This window comes from Saccopteryx bilineata, chromosome X (genome assembly GCF_036850765.1).
Source record: "Saccopteryx bilineata isolate mSacBil1 chromosome X, mSacBil1_pri_phased_curated, whole genome shotgun sequence".
Classification (NCBI taxonomy): domain Eukaryota; kingdom Metazoa; phylum Chordata; class Mammalia; order Chiroptera; family Emballonuridae; genus Saccopteryx; species Saccopteryx bilineata.
The window spans coordinates 89,706,503-89,724,862 of record NC_089502.1 but is presented as its reverse complement, the minus strand read 5'-3'; the positions used below and the strand labels follow the sequence as shown (position 1 = coordinate 89,724,862).

The 18,360-nt window shown below is 40.7% G+C and overlaps 1 protein-coding gene and 1 non-coding gene across 2 annotated transcripts in view; both read right to left on the bottom strand.

Moving 5' to 3' along the window:
• NSDHL (NAD(P) dependent steroid dehydrogenase-like) overlaps positions 1–18,360 on the bottom strand; it is a 43,568-nt gene that overhangs the window by 9,574 nt on the left and 15,634 nt on the right. Inside the window, exons 4-5 of the mRNA XM_066249347.1 lie at positions 17,818–17,964; positions 11,202–11,330 (exon numbers count right to left, since the gene is read on the bottom strand). Of these exons, the coding sequence (XP_066105444.1) occupies positions 11,202–11,330; positions 17,818–17,964 (276 nt within the window). The remainder of the gene's footprint in view (positions 1–11,201; positions 11,331–17,817; positions 17,965–18,360) is intronic.
• On the bottom strand, positions 9,926–10,001 carry TRNAA-AGC (transfer RNA alanine (anticodon AGC)). Its single transcript has one exon. It is a non-coding gene; the product is annotated as a tRNA-Ala (tRNA).

Below are 18,360 nucleotides of genomic sequence, written 5' to 3'. Positions count from 1 at the left end.
CCCCTACGCTAGCTAGAACAAAGGTGCTTAGAGCCAGGCGCCATGTTAGGGACACAAATAGGGAGTGCAGAGGTCTAAGCTACGTCAACCACTCCACTGCTGAATGCTTGCCTGGGCAGACAGTCTAGAGGCGGCAGGGCACGGATGCGGAGGTTTAAGCGAGCACACGCAAGCCGGCCCACTGAGCCAGAAACCATTGTTGCCACTGGTGAAGCCCAGGCTCATATACAGCCCTGCTGGCTGAGTGGCCCGCTCTGGGCAGTGATTCGAGCGGAGGCGGAGCCCTGAGTGGCAGCTGAGGTGGAAAGCGTGGGCACGCGCGAGCCTGCTAGCCACGGCAGAAGTCACACCAGCTACTGCAGGAATCCGAGCGGCGCGCAAACCGTTCAGGGTGCGGACATGCCCTCAGTGGTACAAGAGCACCGATGACTTTGACAGTGTCACCTCGGGGACAACCCCGAGGTGGCTGCTGACATCTGAGCGGACCAAGGCAGCCCTGGAAGCAGTCCAAATGAGTGTGCGGGCACGCGTTAGATAGACCAGGGCAGCAGTGGTCATGGAGGTGGGCTGGAGCCAGCAGCACCTGAGCCCAAAAGCCCTGGGCAGCAGCAGTGGTGGAGGCCTGGTAGACCACACAACAGGAGCTAAAATGTCTGGATAGAATGACACTTGAGGCTAAGAAGTAGGCCACATCTAATACCATACCTAATCACTGAATTATAGTACTGAGCCCAACAAGCAGCCATCAATAAAAAACAACAGAAAGTGGATTTTAGGGGAACTTGAAGTTTTAAGAACTTGAACTCAACAAATTTAAGAAGATTGAAATCATATCAAGCATTTTCTTTGATCACAATGGATTAAACTAGAAATCAACTACAACAGAAAAATGGAAAAATCCTCAAACACATGGAAACTAAATAGCATGTTATAAAGTAACAAATGGGTTAACAACGAGATTAAAAAAGAAATAAAAAAATTCTGAGAAATGAATGATAATGAGCACACAACAACTCAAAATTTATGGGACACAACAAAGGCAGTCCTGAGAGGAAAGTTCATAGCACTACAGGCATTCATAGGGAAGCTAAAAAAGCTCAAATAAACAACCTAACCCTGCATCTAAAAGAACTAGAAAAAGAACAGCAATCAAAGCCCAGAGCTAGTAAAAGGAAGGAAATAATAAAGATCAGAGTGAAAATAAATGACATAGAGCAGGGGTCTCAAACTCGCGGCCCACCGAACAATTTTGTGCGGCCCGCAGACTAATCCACGAAGTTCAAAATATTTTGGATAAAATTAAGTAAGCCTAGGGGATTAGTCTGCGGGCCGCACAAAATTGTTCGGCGGGCCGCGAGTTTGAGACCCCTGACATAGAGGCTAAAGAAACAATACAGAGGATCAATGAAACCAAGAGCTAGTTTTTTGACGATAAACAAGATCGATGAACCTTTAACCAGACTCACCAAGAAAAAAAGAGAGCACTCAAATAAATAAAATTAGAAATCAGAGTGGAGAAATAACAACTCACACAACAGAAACAAAATATTGTAAGAAAATACTATGAAGAACTGTACGCCAAAAATTAAATAACCTTGGTGAAATGGACAAATTCCTTGAAACAAATAATTTTTTAAAAATCAATCTGGAAGAATCAGAAAACCTAAACAGACTGATTACAGCAAATGAGATTGAAACAGTTATCAAAACTTCCCAAAAAACAAAAGCCCCGGGCCTGATGGCTTCACTGTTGAACTCTACCAAATACTCAAAGAAGAACTAATTTCTATCCTTCTCAAGTTATTTCAAAAAATCAAGAGGAAGAAACACTTCCAAGTTCCATTTATGAGGCGAGTATAATTCTGATTGAAAATCAGGCAAAGACAACAAAAAGAAAAAAAATTATAGGCCAATATCCCTGATGAATTTAGATGCTAAAATCCTCAACAAAATATTAGCAAACCGGATCCAACAATACATGAAAAAAATCATATATCATGATCAAGTGAGATTTATTCTGGGGAGACAAGGATGGTACAACATTCGTAAGTCAATCAATGTGATTCACCACATAAACAAAAGGAAGGAGAAAAACCACATGATATTTCAATAGATGCAGAAAAAGCATTTAATAAAATCCAGCACCCATTTATGATCAAAACTCTCAGCAAAGTGGGAATAGAGGGAACATATCTCAGCATGATAAAGGCCATCTATAACAGTCTCACAGCCAACATCATAATTAATGGACAAAAATTAAAAGCAATCTCCTTAAGATCAGGAACAAGGCAGGGGTGCCCCCTTTCACCACTCTTATTCAACATAGTTCTGGAAGTCCTAGCTACAGCAATCAGACAAGAAGAAGAAATAAAAAGCATCCAAATTGGGAAAGAAGAAGTAAAACTATCATTATTTGCAGATGATATGATACTGTATATAGAAAACCCTCAAGTCTCAGTCAAAAAACTACTGGACCTGATAAATGAATTCAGCAAGGTGGCAGGATATAAAATTAATATTCAGAAATCAGAGGCATTTTTATACACCAACAATGAAATGTCAGAAAGAGAAATTAAGGAAACAATCTCCTTCACTATTGCAACAACAAAAAAATAAAGTACCTAGGAGTGAATTTAACCGAGGAGGTTAAAGACTTGTACTTGGAAAATGATAAAACATTGATAAAAGAAATAAAGGAAGACACAAACAAGTGGAAGCATATACCGTGCTCATGGTTAGGAAGAATAGACATCATAAAAATGTCTATATTATCCAAAGCAATTTATAAATTCAATGCAATACCAATTAAAATACCAATGACATACTTCAAAGATATAGAACAAATATTCCAAAAATTTATAAGGAACCAAAACAGAACACGAATAGCCTCAGCAATCTTGAAAAAGAAGAATAAAGTGGGAGGTATCACACTTCCTGATATCAAGTTATACCACAAGGCCATTGTACTCAAAACAGCCTGGTACTGGCTTAAGAACAGGCATATAGATCAAAGGAGCAGAACAGAGAACCCAGAAATAAACCCACAGCTCTATGGTCAACTCATATTTGACAAAGGGGGAAGGAACATCCAATGGAGTAAAGACAGTTTCTTTAACAAATGGTGTTGGGAAAATTGGACAGCTATTTGCAAAAAAATTGAAACTAGACCACCAACTTTACAGCATTCAAAAAATAAACTCAAAATGGATAAAAGACTTAAATGTAAGTCGTGAAACCATAAGCATCTTAGAAGAAAACATAGGCAGTAAGCTCACTGACATCTCTCGCAGCAATATATTTGCTAATTTATATCCACGGGCAAGTGAAATAAAAGACAGGATAAACAAGTGGGACTATATCAAACTAAAAAGTTTTTGCACAGCTAAAGACAATATGAACAGAATACAAACACAAACCACACAATGGGAGAACATATTCGACAATAGAACTGATAAGAGGTTAATAACCAAAATTTATAAAGAACTTGTAAAACTCAATACCAGGAAGACAAACAATCCAATCAAAAAATGGGCAAAAGAAATGAATAGACACTTCTCCAAAAAGGACATACAGATGGCCAATAGGAAGATAAAAAAATGTTCAACATCAGTAATCATTAGAGAAATGCAAATTAAAACCACAATGAGATATCACCTCACACCAGTCAGAATGGTGCTCATCAACAAAACACAGAATAAGTGCTGGCGAGGATGTGGAGAAAAGGGAACCCTCCTGCACTGCTGGTGGGAATGCAGACTGGTGCAGCCTCTGCGGAAAACAGTATGGAGATTCCTCAAAAAATTGAAAATGGAACTGCCTTTTGACCCAGCCATTTTACTTATAGTAATATATTTTAAGGACACCATATCTCTGACTCAAAAAAAAGAAATGCACCCCCATGTTTATGGTAGCATTGTTCACAATAGTTAAGATCTGGAAACAGCCCAAGTGTCTGTCAGAGGACGAGTGGATTAAAAAGCTGTGGTACATATATACAATGGAATACTATGGGGCCATGAAAAAGAAGGAAATATTACCTTTTGCAACAACATGGATGAACCTGAAAACTATTATGTTGAGTGAAATAAGCCAGGCAGAGAAAGAAAAATATCATATGACCTCACTTATTTGAGGAATCCAAGGAACAATGTGAACTGAGGAATGGAAATAAACCTGAAGGAGAAGGGGGGAGGGATCTTTTGGGAGGGGGGTAAGATATTAAGGGCAATATGGGGGAGGGGTGATGCATTTGGGGAGACACTAGAATCTATGTAAACAAAATAAATAAATAAATTAAGAAAAAGATGATATGTATAGGGGGTGTTTTGGATTGATGATTAAACATAAGGAATTGTCTCTTGAAGCCTTTTGGATTTCTATAAAAGAAGAATATGTGGCAATATCTAAAAAAGCTTTGAACGTTTTACTATAATTTTCTTTTTTGGGGGGGTTTATCATGTTTTTTTTTTAAATAAATTTTTATTAATGTTAATGGGATGACATTAATAAATCAGGGTATATATATTCAAAGAAAACATGTCTAGGTTATCTTGTCATTAAATTATGTTGCATACCCCTCGGCCAGAGTCAGATTGTCCTCTATCACCCTCTATCTAGTTTTCTCTGTGCCACTCCCCCTCCCCCTAACTCTCTCTCTCCCTCCCTCCCTCCTGTGTCCTCCCTCCCCCCACCCCTGGTAACCACCACACTCTTGTCCATGTCTCTTAGTCTCGTTTTATGTTCCACCAATGTATGGAATCATGTAGTTCTTGTTTTTTTCTGATTTACTTATTTCACTCCGTATAATGTTATCAAGATCCCACCATTTTGCTGTAAATGATCTGATGTCATCATTTCTTATGGCTGAGTAGTATTCCATAGTGTATATATGTGCCACATCTTCTTTATCCAGTCTTCTATTGAAGGGCTTTTTGGTTGTTTCCATGTCTTGGCCACTGTGAACAGTGCTGCAATGAACATGGGGCTACATGTGTCTTTACGTATAAATGTTTCTGAGGTTTAAATTGGAAAGCCACATGCAAAAGAATGAAACTCGACTACAGCCTGTCCCCGTGTACTAAAATTAATTCAAAATGGATCAAAGACCTAAATATAAGACCTGAAACAATAAAGTACATAGAAGAAGACATAGGTACTAAACTCATGGACCTGGGTTTTAAAGAACATTTTATGAACTTGACTCCAATGGCAAGAGAAGTGAAGGCAAAGATAAATGAATGGGACTACATCAGAATAAAAAGTTTTTGCTCAGCAAGAGAAACTGATATCAAAATAAACAGACAGCCAACTAAATGGGAAATGTTATTTTCAAACAACAGCTCAGATAAGGGCCTAATATCCAAAATTTACAAAGAACTCATAAAACTCAACAACAAACAAACAATCCAATAAAAAAATGGGAAGAGGACATGAACAGACACTTCTCCCAGGAAGAAATACAAATGGCCAACAGATATATGAAAAGATGCTCAGCTTCATTAGTTATTAGAGAAATGCAAATCAAAACTACAATGAGATACCACCTCACCCCTGTTAGATTAGCTATTATCAACAAGACGGGTAATAGCAAATGTTGGAGAGGCTGCGGAGAAAAGGGAACTCTCATCCACTGTTGGTGGGACTGTAAAGTAGTACAACCATTATGGAGGAAAGTATGGTGGTTCCTCAAAAAACTGCAAATAGAACTACCTTATGACCCAGCAATCCCTCTACTGGGTATATACCCCAAAACCTCATTTTACTATAATTTTCAACATCTTATTTATGTGAATTAGGATTTTCTACCCTCAACACAATTAAGAGTAAAAAGAGAGGAATTCTTCAATGTATTGACAGGAAATGAGAGTTTGCCTCTCAAATATATGCCCAAACATTGAAGAAATTGCTAGGACACATCAGGCTCATGTTTCTCATAAACACAAGAATAAAAAAACTTAACACATTTGTGCCAGGACCTGCCGAATTTACTAAATCTTACTAAGAATGTATCTATATATATATAAAAAGATAACTTTTTTGTCATTTTTTATTTTTTAATTCCTTTTTTATGAATTCTAAAAAGCAAAACTAAATAAATGTAACATAAAAATGTTTATGAATGTCTGAATAAATTTAATTTTGTCATATTTATTTCATTTAATTTCCATAAAAGCATGCTTGGACTTTGTATTTTTTCTTTAATATTTGACTTAATTATCACATTTGTCAAAAATCTGTATATAGTGTGCCTACAATTTGTAAGATTTTAAATGCGCCCCAACTTCAAAAAGTTTCAGAACCACTGCAATAGATGTAGAAAAGGCATTCGATAAAATACATCATTTTATGTTTAAAACATTCAATAAAATGGTTATAGAAGGAAAATATCTCAACATAATAAAACCCATTTATGACAAACGATCAGCTAACATCATACTACATGGCCAAAAACTGAAAACATTTTCTCTAATATCAGGAACAAGACAAGGTTGCCCACTCTCTCCACTCCTATTCAACGTACTGCTGGAAGTTCTAGCCAGAGCAATCAGACAAGAAAAAGAAATAAAATGCATTGTTATTGGGAAAGAAGAAGTAAAGGTTTTACTTTGTGCAGATGACATGATTTTGTATATAGAAAACCCCAAAGACTCCACGGAAAGGCTATTAGAAACAATAAACGAATGCAGTGAGATTGCAGGAAACAAAATTAATATACAGATGTCTATTGCTTTCTGATATGCCAATAATGACACTTCAGAAAATGAACTAAAAAAAATAATCCCTTTTACGATCAAAACAACAACAAAAAATACCTAGGAATAAACATAACAAAGAATGTAAAGGACCTATATAATGAAAACTACAAAGCATTGTTAAAGGAAATCGAAAAAGACAAAATGAAATGAAGAAATATTCATTGTTCTGGAATAGGAAAAATAAATATAGTTAAAATGACCCTATTACCCAAAGAAATATACAAATTTAATACAATTCTCATCAAAATTTCAATGTCATTTTTTAAAGAAAAGGAACAAAAAATCAGGTTTATATAGAACCACAAAAAACCTGAATAGCCAAAGTAATCCTAAGGAAGAAAATGAAGCTGGGGGCATTCCAAACCTAACTTCAAATTTTCACTACAGAGCCACAATAATCAAAACAGCAAGGTATTGGCAGAAAAATAGACACTCAGACCAAAGGAACAGAATAGACCCCGGAAATAAAAGCACATTTTTGTGGTCAAATCATCTTTGATAAAGGAGCCAAAAACACACAATGGAGAAAAGAAAACCTCTTCAATAAATGGGGCTGGGCCCTGGCCGGTTGGCTCAGCGGTAGAGCGTCGGCCTGGCATGCGGGGAACCAGGGTTCGATTCCCGGCCAGGGCACATAGAAGAAGCACCCATTTGCTTCTCCACCCCCCCTCCTTCCTCTCTGTCTCTCTCTTCCCCTCCCATAGCCAAGGCTCCATTGGAGCAAAGATGGCCTGGGCACTGGGATGGCTCCTTGGCCTCTGCCCCAGGCGCTGGAGTGGCTCTGGTCGCAGCAGAGCGATGCCCCGGAGGGGCAGAGCATCGCCCCCTGGTGGGCAGAGCATCGCCCCTGGTGGGCGTGCCGGGTGGATCCCGGTCGGGTGCATGCGGGAGTCTGTCTGACTGTCTCTCCCCGTTTCCAGCTTCAGAAAAATACAAAAATAAATAAATAAATAAATAAATAAATAAATAGGGCTGGGCACGCTGAAAAGCCACATGCAAAAGAATGAAACTTGACTACAGTTTGTCTCCTTGCACAAAAATTAATTCAAAATGGATCAAAGACCTAAATATAAAATCTGAAACAATAAATTACATAGAAGAAAACATAGGTACTAAACTCATGGACCTTGGCCATAGAAAACATTTTATGAATTTGACTCCAAAGGCAAGGGAAGTAAAGGCAAAGATAAATGAATGGGACTGCATCAGACTAAGAAGCTTTTGCAAAGCAAGAGAAACTGACAACAAAACAGATAGCCAACTAAATGGGAAATGTTATTTTCAAACAAGAGCTCAGATAAGGGCCTAATATCCAAAATATACAAAGAACTCACAAAACTCAACAACAAACAAGCAAACAATCCAATAAAAAAATGGGAAGAGGACATGAAGACATTTCTCACAAGAAGAAATACAAATGGCCAATAGATATATAAAAATGCTCATTTTCGCTAGCTATTAGAGAAATGCAAATCAAAACTACAATGAGATACCACCTCACACCTGCTAGATTAGCTTGTGTCAATAAAACAGGTAATAAGTGTTGGAGAGGCTGTGGAGAAAAAGGAACCCTCATTCACTGTCGGTGGGAATGTAAAGTAGTACAACCATTAGGAAGAAAGTATGGTGGTTCCTCAAAAAATTAAGAATAGAACTACCATATTACCCAGCAATCCCTCTACTGGATATATACCCCCAAAACTCAAAAACATTGGCATGTAAAGACCCATGCAGCCTCATGTTTATTGCAGCACTGTTCACAGTGGCCAAGACATGGAAACAACCAAAAAGCCCTTCAATAGATGATTGGAAAAGGAAGATGCGGTACATATATACTATAGAATACTACTCAGCCATAAGAAATGATGACATAGGATCATTTACAACATGGATGGACCTTGATAACATTATACTGAGTGAAATAAGTAAATCAGAAAAAGTTGAGAACTGTATGATTCCATACATAGGTGGGACACAAAATTGAGACTCATGGACATAGATTAGAGTGTGAAAGTTACGGGGGGGGGGAGGGAGGAGAGAGAGGGGGTTGGGGGAGGCAAGGGGCATAAAGAAAATCAAATAAATGGTGACAGAGGATGATTTGACTTTGGGTGATGGGTATGGTATATAAGATAATCGAATGTCAAAATGATCTGGAGATGTTTTCTCTAAATCTGTGTACTCCAGTTGACCAATGTCACCCCGTTAAAATTAATTGTCTAAATAAAATTGTAAAATTAAAATAGAAAAAGAGAAGCCCTGGGCTTGCCCAGTCAAGGCACATATGAAAAAGCAATCAATCAATTAACTAAAGTGAAGCAACTATGAGTTGATACTTCTAGTTCCCTGTCCCTCTCTCTCTTCTCTCTTTAAAATCAATAAACAAAATCTTTTAAAAAAGATGAGAGGTGAAAAGGGCCTTAGATCAACACCACATTCCATTTTTTACGTTGGGAGGTCTGAAAGCCAACAGTGAGTTATTGTATGCCAACAGCAGATGACAGGAGGCTCCAGGGGTGTTATTGCTGGAGTCATTTATGGGCTTTGCTTTTTTCCAAGTGAGCACAAAAAGTCAATGCAAATGACACACTGATAGTCTGAGCCACAGCTGTCACTTGCAGCTCCTGAACACAAAGGGTGGGAGTTCTAGGCGTCTTGAGTGAGAGTGCACAGGGCCCAGTGGAAGCTTCAATGCTCTTTGAGTCAAATCCAAGCAGGTGGGAGCTCTGTAGACTCTCTGTTCCAAGAAGCAAGATGACAGATACAGAACACTAGCTTGCAAAATACTAGGCTTCTACCCCTAGATTGGGGAGGACCTTCTGACTCTCTGAAGATGAGTTCTAGGGCTTTTTTTTTCTTTTTTCATTTTTCTGAAGCTGGAAACAGGGAGAGACAGTCAGACAGACTCCCGCATGCGCCTGGCCGGGATCCACCCGGCACGCCCACCATGGGGCGACGCTCTGCCCACCAGGGGGCGATGCTCTGCCCATCCTGGGCGTTGCCATGTTGCAACCAGAGCCACTCTAGCGTCTGAGGCAGAGGCCACAGAGCCATCCCCAGCGCCCGGGCCATCTTTGCTCCAATGGAGCCTTGGCTGCGGGAGGGGAAGAGAGAGACAGAGAGGAAAGTGCAGCGGAGGGGTGGAGAAACAAATGGGCGCTTCTCCTGTGTGCCCTGGCCGGGAATCGAACCCGGGTCCTCCGCATGCTAGGCCGACGCTCTACCACTGAGCCAACCGGCCAGGGCGAGTTCTAGGACTTTTTGAGCTGGAGTAATAGCAAACAGACAGCAGGCTTTCAGGTAGTATGGTGGGACTATTACCAATTTGGCACTAAATTTTGGTTCCGTAAGTATTAGCTATGAGAGAACCCTCACTGGCTATTATGTGCTACAGACACCTGGGAGAGGTAAACTCCAAGCTGCCCATCTAAGTGAAGTTGTCTGTGGCCGATGAGCATTCATGGCCTTCAGCTGTAGCTATCTTCAGGGTAGTGTCCTTCCTGGACATTAATCCTGGAGCTGGCAGCTGTTAGGATCCCTGGAGCCCAGGAATCTGAAGGCTTGGTGTCTGTTATTCAACTCAGACTGCTGGTAAAACCAGATGCTCCCAGGAAAAGCCAGGTTGCCAAGTAGAAAACTACTTTTCTTTAAAATAAAGCAAGATCCTTCCACTGTTTAATTTTTAAAAAGGGAGGGGAACAAGAGTGCCACCAGGAAAACATTTTAAATGAAAACACACTCCTTGTGTGTTAAACCCAAGGTTTACCTGCACACTTTGAGGCATCATAAATTACCTGATTTCTATAGCAACTGAGTAACCCTGCACAGAGTGAGTTTGAGTGCAGGCTCTGGAGCTAAACTGCCTTGGTTCAGCCACCTACTAGCTGCATGGCCTCAGGAAGGCTCTGAATCTCTGGACATCAATTGTCCTCATCTGTAATATGGTGATGATAATAGTATCCACCTTAGGGGGTTATTCTGAAGTTTAAATGAGGCAGTTCCTGTAAAAGACTCAGAGAGGTATCTGGTCGTATTAAGCTATTTTGCTATGATTTAAATAAAATTTAATTTATTGATTTTAGAGAGAGAGAGGAAGGAAGGGAGAGAGAAAGGGAAGGAGGGAGGGAGGGGAGGGAGGGGAGGGAGGGAGAGAGAGAGAGATTTGTTGTTCCATTTATTTAAGCATCCACTGGTTGATTCTTGTATGTGTCCTGACTGGGGATCGAACCACAACCTTGGTGTATTGGGACAACATTGAAACAAACTGAGCTACCCAGACAGGGCTGTTAAGATTTTTTAAACTGTATTTCACCCACAAATAATACTTTAGATACTTAGGTCTCAAAATATTAACTTCATATATTCACAAATATTTTTCTTAAGAATCTAAGCCCTTCAGACATTCATGGAACTTGCTTGACACTCAACCAGTTCTCAGATACGTACTTTCTCCTGTAAGATCTTTGTCTCTGTGTAGTAGTCAATGGGTTTCATGGCATAAGGCAGGTCCTCAGTTCCATTCTTGATGTCAGTGCCCTCAAAGATGACACTAGCACTGCTGGTTAAAACAAGTTTCTGGCAGAAGAGAAAGGAAGATTAAAAAATTAGTCAAGAATGATCACTATTTACACCAGGGGTCAGGAACCTATGGCTCGCGAGCCAGATGTGGCTCTTTTGATGGCTGCATCTGGCTCGCAGACAAATCTTTAATTAAAAAAATAATGTTAAAAATATAAAACATTCTCATGTATTACAATCCATTCATTTCCTACCGCTCATGTTCATGGTTGCGGGTAGCTGGAGCCAATCACAGCTGTCCTCCAAGACAACACCAAATTTTTATTGGATAATGCGTAACGTACACGGGTTGTATGGCTCTCACGGAATTACATTTGAAAATATGTGGCGTTCATGGCTCTCTCAGCCAAAAAGGTTCCCAACCCCTGATTTAAACATCCCATTAATCAAGTATGAAAGAGAATCAAATGGTACTTGTTCATAACTCTCACATTCAAAGTACCATACAAATTATTTACTGCAATGCCTTCACTTTTCAGGTCTTCTTAAAATAATTCAAAGAATTATTTTTTGCAGCAATGTGGATTCTGGACACATCTTGGTATTACATTCTAAAACAGCAGATTTCACATTTTTCTCTCTCCTATCATAACTGAGGGTAGAACGGACTTCCATTATTCATTGTTTCTCACTATGGGAGTGATTCTCCACAGGGGAACAATAACTCACAGACTTTGATGGAGATGTCTGTCTGAAAAGACCTCTGCTGATTGACATCAAACTTGGCATGCCAGCACACGCAGGCACACGTCCATGTCAATTTGAGAAATATTATTCAAAAGGAAGATGCTCTCTTATGAGAGTCCCCAGTTCCCAGACCTCTGGTTAAAGGTACCTCATCTAACATTGAACATCATCAGCTTGTATTTTAACCACTTTTATTTAACACTGTCCTGGAGTCTCCAGTTAGAATGGGAGGATAAGACAAACAACAAAGTGTAATGATTTGGAATGAAGAATCAAAACTATTACCATTCACAGATACTGGAAATGTGTACACAGAAAATACTTTAAATATACAGAAAATATTAAAGTTAGAGTTCAGTAGAGTTGTTCAGTACACAGTCAATACACAAAAATTAACTGTTCCTACATACTAGCAATTGAAAATGTGATATGAAAAATATTTCAATAATCATAAATGAGGCACATAGGGATAAATTTGACACAAAATATGTAAAACCATTATGAAGTATAAAACTCTATTGAAAGGCATTAAAGAGAAAGACAAACAGAATTATGTATTTATGGACAGGAAGAGTCGATATTGGAAGGATGTCAGTTCTCTCACAAATTATGTTTAAGTTTGATGCAATCACCATAACAATTTCAGCAGTCTTTATCAACTCAACAAGCTGATCTTAAAAACTATATGGACAAGCAAAGAGCTAATGATAGCCAAGGGAATTTTATTTTTAATTTTTTTTATTTTGAACTTAATGGGGTGACATTGATCAATAAGAGTACATAGGTTTCAGGTGAATATCTCTCTAGTATTTGAAATGCTGATTGTATTGTGTGCCCATCACCAAAAGTCAAATCATTTTCCATCATGTATATTTGTCCTTCTTTACTCCCCTCCCCCACTAACCACTTCACTTTTATCTATGTCCATGAGTCTGAGTTTTATATTCCACCTATGTGGGATATATATTTGACCCCCTTTACACCCCTCACTCTTCCCTCCTTCCCTCTGGTAACCACTTCACTCTTATCTATGTCTATGAGTCTCAGCTTTATATCCCACCTACGTGTGAAATCATACAGTTCTGAGCGTTTTCTGATTTATTTATTTCACTCAGTATAATGTTCTCAAGGTCCATCCATGTTATTGTAAATGGCAATGTCATCATTTTTTATGGCTGAGTAGTATTCCATTGTACTTATGGACTACATCTTCTTTATCCAATACTCTATCGTGAAACACTTTGGTTGTTTCCATGTGTTGGCCACTGTTAACAATACTGCGATGAACATGGGGGTGCATGTGTCTTTATGTACCACTGTTCTCTAGGTTTTGGGTAGATACCCAGTAAAGGGATTGCTGGGTCACATGGTAGTTCTATTCTTAATTTTTTTAGGAACCACCATACTGTCTTCCATAATGGTTATACCAGTTTACATTCATTTGCACCAAAATTAGTGTAATATTGATTTGCATTTCTCGAATAGCTAGTGAAGACAAGCATCTTTTCATATATCTGTTGGCCATTTTGTTTATCTTCTTGGGAGAAGTGTATGTTCAGTTCTTCTCCCTATTTTTTGATTGGATTGTTTGCTTGTTTGTTGCTGAGTTTTGTGAGTTCCTTATATATTTTGAATATTAACCCCTTATTGGAACTGTTGTTTGTGGAATATCAACTCCCGTTTGGTTTAGCCAAACAAATTCTGAAGAAAATGGTTGGACGTGACCTGTTCTACCAGACACTGAGATTCATCCTTAGGATCACTGAATTAGGACAGAGCATAGTGGCCTAGGCATAGACAGAGGCCAAAGGAGTGCAAGAGAGAGCTGGGAACGGACCTATTCACAGTTCCAACATGTGAAGTGTGCTGGATGGGGTGCTAAAAGTGGGGAAAGGACGGACCACAAAAGAAATGGTGATGAAAAACAAAATATTGTGCTCTCTACCTCACACCATATATACACATAAGTTTCTGGTAGATTAAAGATTTAAATGTGGGAAGTAACACTTTAAATCTTCGAGGAAAAAAACCACATTAAACAATTTTTCGATTTCAGTGTTGTGAACTAACCCCTAAATACAAAATAAAAAAATGCTTTCCTGCACTGTTGCTCATTAAGCTATTTATTTCTGCCACTTTACTGAATATACTGGAGCTACATATATCAAGATGGATAAATCTCAAGAATGTAACATTAAGGAGAAAAAAAGCAAGTTACAGGAAGATCTATCCAATATACCATTTTATAGTTTTATAGCATGTTGGTTGGACATGGTAGTTCCCAACGACAATGGCATTGAGTAGGGGGACACACAGGGCTTCAACTCTACCAGTAATAGTGTTTCTCAAAGGCTGTGAGGAGTGCATGACTGCTATATTACTTTCGAATCATATTTGGATGCCTGAGATATTCTAATTAAAAGCAACAGCAGGCCCTGGCCAGTTGGCTCAGCGGTAGAGCGTCGGCCTGGCGTGCGGGGGACCCGGGTTCGATTCCCGGCCAGGGCACATAGGAGAAGCGCCCATTTGCTTCTCCACCCCTCTTCCTCTCTGTCTTTCTCTTCCCCTCCCGCAGCTGAGGCTCCAATGGAGCAAAGATGGCCCGGGCGCTGAGGATGGCTCCTTGGCCTCTGCCCCAGGCGCTAGAGTGGCTCTGGTTGCGGCAGAGCGTCGCCCCTGATGGGCGTGCCGGGTGGATCCCGGTCGGGCGCATGGGGGAGTCTGTCTGACTGTCTCTCCCCGTTTCCAGCTTCACAAAAATAAAAAAAAAAAAAAAAAAAAAAAAAAAAGCAACAGCAGTGTGTTTCACAGTGCTGTGTTACAAAAGCACAGGAGAGTAAGGGGTCTGGGCTCTGGCACTGGAGGATCTGATTTGAATTCCACTTTTTTTTTATTTACTGGCAGAGACAGCACCTAGTTCTCCCCATCTGCTTCCTGACCTGGTAAGTGACATTAATAGCCCCAGGTTACCTAATGAGGAGCAAATTAGGTGACAAGTGCCAGGCAAAGTTTCTTGTCATTTGCCAAGTGCAAGGGGTCACTATTACTCTAACTGATCCTTCCCAGGGTACAGAGCTCAGAAGAGCTGCTGTCCCTGCTGGGCCAGCTGATGGTGCTGGGGGCTGTATCAAGGACTGTTGGAAGAGCAACCCCTGGCTCACTTCAGCCCTTTTTTGCATTTACACAGCATCGATGTCATACCTCACTGTGACGGCGGGGTGCTTGGCTGACAGGGAGCTCTTCTGTCTGGTGGCTGGTACCCTGTAAGGTTATCTTGAGAACTAGACTTTATAATAATGTAACAAGCTCTGACATGGTAGAAATTCTTATTCTTTTGGGTCGGCATTTCAACAGGTTCCTACTAGGTGAAAGTCAATTATTCCTTCTTTGAAAACATAAGCAACATCTGGCAAATAGTATGGCAGTTCCTTAAAACAGTGGTCCCCAGCCCCCAGGCCACGGACTGGTACCGGTCCGTGGGCCATTTGGTACCGGTCTGCAGAGAAAGAATAAATAACTTACATTATTTCCGTTTTATTTATATTTGAGTCTGAACGATGTTTTATTTTTAAAAAATGACCAGATTCCCTCTGTTACACCCCTCTAAGACACTCTTGACCAGGGGCCCCCAAAACTTTTTACACAGGGGGCCAGTTCACTGTCCCTCAGATTGTTGGAGGGCCGGACTATAAAAAAAACTATGAACAAATCCCTATGCACACTGCACATATCTTATTTTAAAGTAAAAAAAACAAAATGGGAACAAATACAATATTTAAAATAAAGAACAAGTAAATTTAAATCAACAAACTGACCAGTATTTCAATGGGAACTATGCTCCTCTCACTGACCACCAATGAAAGAGGTGCCCCTTCTGGAAGTGCGGTGGGGGCCGGATAAATGGCCTCAGGGGGCCGCATGCGGCCCGCAGGCCGTAGTTTGGGGACCCCTGCTCTTGACGCTTGTCTCGGTCACATGATACATTTATCCGTCCCACCCTAAAGGCCGGTCCATGAAAATATTTTCTGACATTAAACCGGTCCATGGCCTAAAAAAGGTTGGGGACCACTGCCTTAAAAGTTTAAACATAGAATTATTGTATGATCCAGGAATTCCACTTCTGAGTCTTTACCCAAAAGAATGAATAGTAGAAACAGGAGTAGATATTTATATAGCCATGTTTACAGTAGCATAATTCAGAATAGTCAAAAGTTAGAAATAACCCATGTGCTCACTGTCCGGTGAATGGAGAAACAGAATGTGGTTTTGTTTACAATGGAACATTATTCAACCTTAAAAAAAAGGGGAAATTCTGACAAATGCTACAAATAGATGAACCTTGGAGACACTGGGCTAAGTGAAGTAAGCAAGACACATAAGGACAAGCAGTGTTTGATTCTACTTCTGTGAGGTCCCTCAAGTGGTCAAATGCAGAGACAGAGAGAAGAGTGTGTGCAGGGGGCCAGGAGAGGGGGAATAGAGAACTGTTGTTTAATGGGGACAGATTTTAGTTTGGAAAGATGAAAAACTTCAGGAGATGGATGGTGGGGATGGCTGCATAAGAATGTGACTGTGCTCAATGCCGCTGACGTGTACACTTAAAAATGGTTAAAATGGCCTGACCTGTGGTGGCGCAGTGGATAAAGTGTTGACCTGGGAATGCTGAGGTCACCGGTTCAAAACCCTGGGCTTGCCTGGTCAAGGCACATATGGGAGTTGATGCTTTCTGCTCCTCTCCCTCCTCTCTCTCTCTCAAAAAAACTGAATAAAGTTAAAAATAAAATAAAATAAAATATATCTTTAAAAAGTTTTTTAAAAATGGTTAAAATAGGCCCTGGGCGGTTGGCTCAGCGGTAGAGCGTCGGCCTGGTGTGCGGGGGACCCGGGTTCGATTCCCGGCCAGGACACATAGGAGAAGCGCCCATTTGCTTCTCCACCCCCCCCTTCCTCTCTGTCTCTCTCTTCCCCTCCCGCAGCGAGGCTCCATTGGAGCAAAGATGGCCCGGGCGCTGGGGATGGCTCCTTGGCCTCTGCCCCAGGCACTAAAGTGGCTCTGGTCCTGGCAGGGCGATGTCCCGGAAGGGCAGAGCGTCACCCCTGGTGGACATGCTGGGTGGATCCAGGTCGGGCACATGCGGGAGTCTGTCTGACAGTGTCCCCGTTTCCAGCTTCAGAAAAAATAAAAGGTTAAAATGGTGACTTTTATGTTATATATATAATTGCAATAAAAAATATAAGCAATGCCCTGGCCAGGTGGCTCAGTAAATAGAGCTTTGGCCCAGCATATGGACGTCCTGGGTTTGATTCCCAGTCAGGGCACAAAGGAGAAGTGACCCTCTGCTTCTGTTCCCCTCCCTCTCCCCTTTTCTCTCTCTTTCCCTTCGCAGCCAGTGGCTCGACTGGTTCAGTGTCGGCTCTGGGCCCTGAGGATAGCTCAGCTGATTCGAACATTGGCCCAAAACGGTGGTTGCTGGGTGGATCCTGGTTGGGGCGCATGCGGGAATCTGTCTCTCTATCTCCTCTCCTCTTACTTAAAAAAAGTAAGCAGTATCTATATTTTGTAGCTCTTTAACCAAAGACTAATAAACCTTAGGGGCCTCTGATGGTCTAGTCCAATGTAGTTAGAATATTATAGCTCAAACTGGCCCAGCCACTCCAGGGCTTTATTTCTAGGATTTTCCCAACACTTTCGGAAGCAAGCCTGGGTAGGCCCAGGGGGAGAGCAAGAATCCTGGCCCCCACACATTTAGAAATGTGTGACAGCACTCACTCTACAGTGAGTGTAAGGTCCGCTTACCTGAACACCAGCCTTTTTGCAAGTTTCAATGACATTCTTGGTGCCAATGTAATTCACTCTATAAAAGAGCTCCTTGTTGTTACTGGATGGTGGGGGTGATGCACAGTGGAAAACTGTGCTTACACCTTTCAGAGCTGGGTACAAGTCCTGGAAAGCAAACAAAGACAAAACACATCACTCCTTTCTTACACAAGTAAACAGCCTCCTCACATTTCCATTTTCAAATCTGTGGCACATAGGTGTCTTGCCCTTTTATAATTTCACCATTAACAAAGAAATATATTCTCATTGTAAAAGATTTAAAAAATACAGAAGTACATGGGAAAGAAACAATGTTGTCCCTTTAACTGCCCTCTCCCCATTAACTGGTCCCTAATAAAAACTAGTTTGGGGCATCCAGCTCTAGGTAATATCTGTGCCACTATGCCCCATGGGGTGGGGAACGATTCAGGACACCTAGGGTAAAATTCCTGGGGAAGATGAGCTCACAGACACAAATTATGACTTATATGAAAAAGTCCCACACTGCCTGACCAGTGGTGG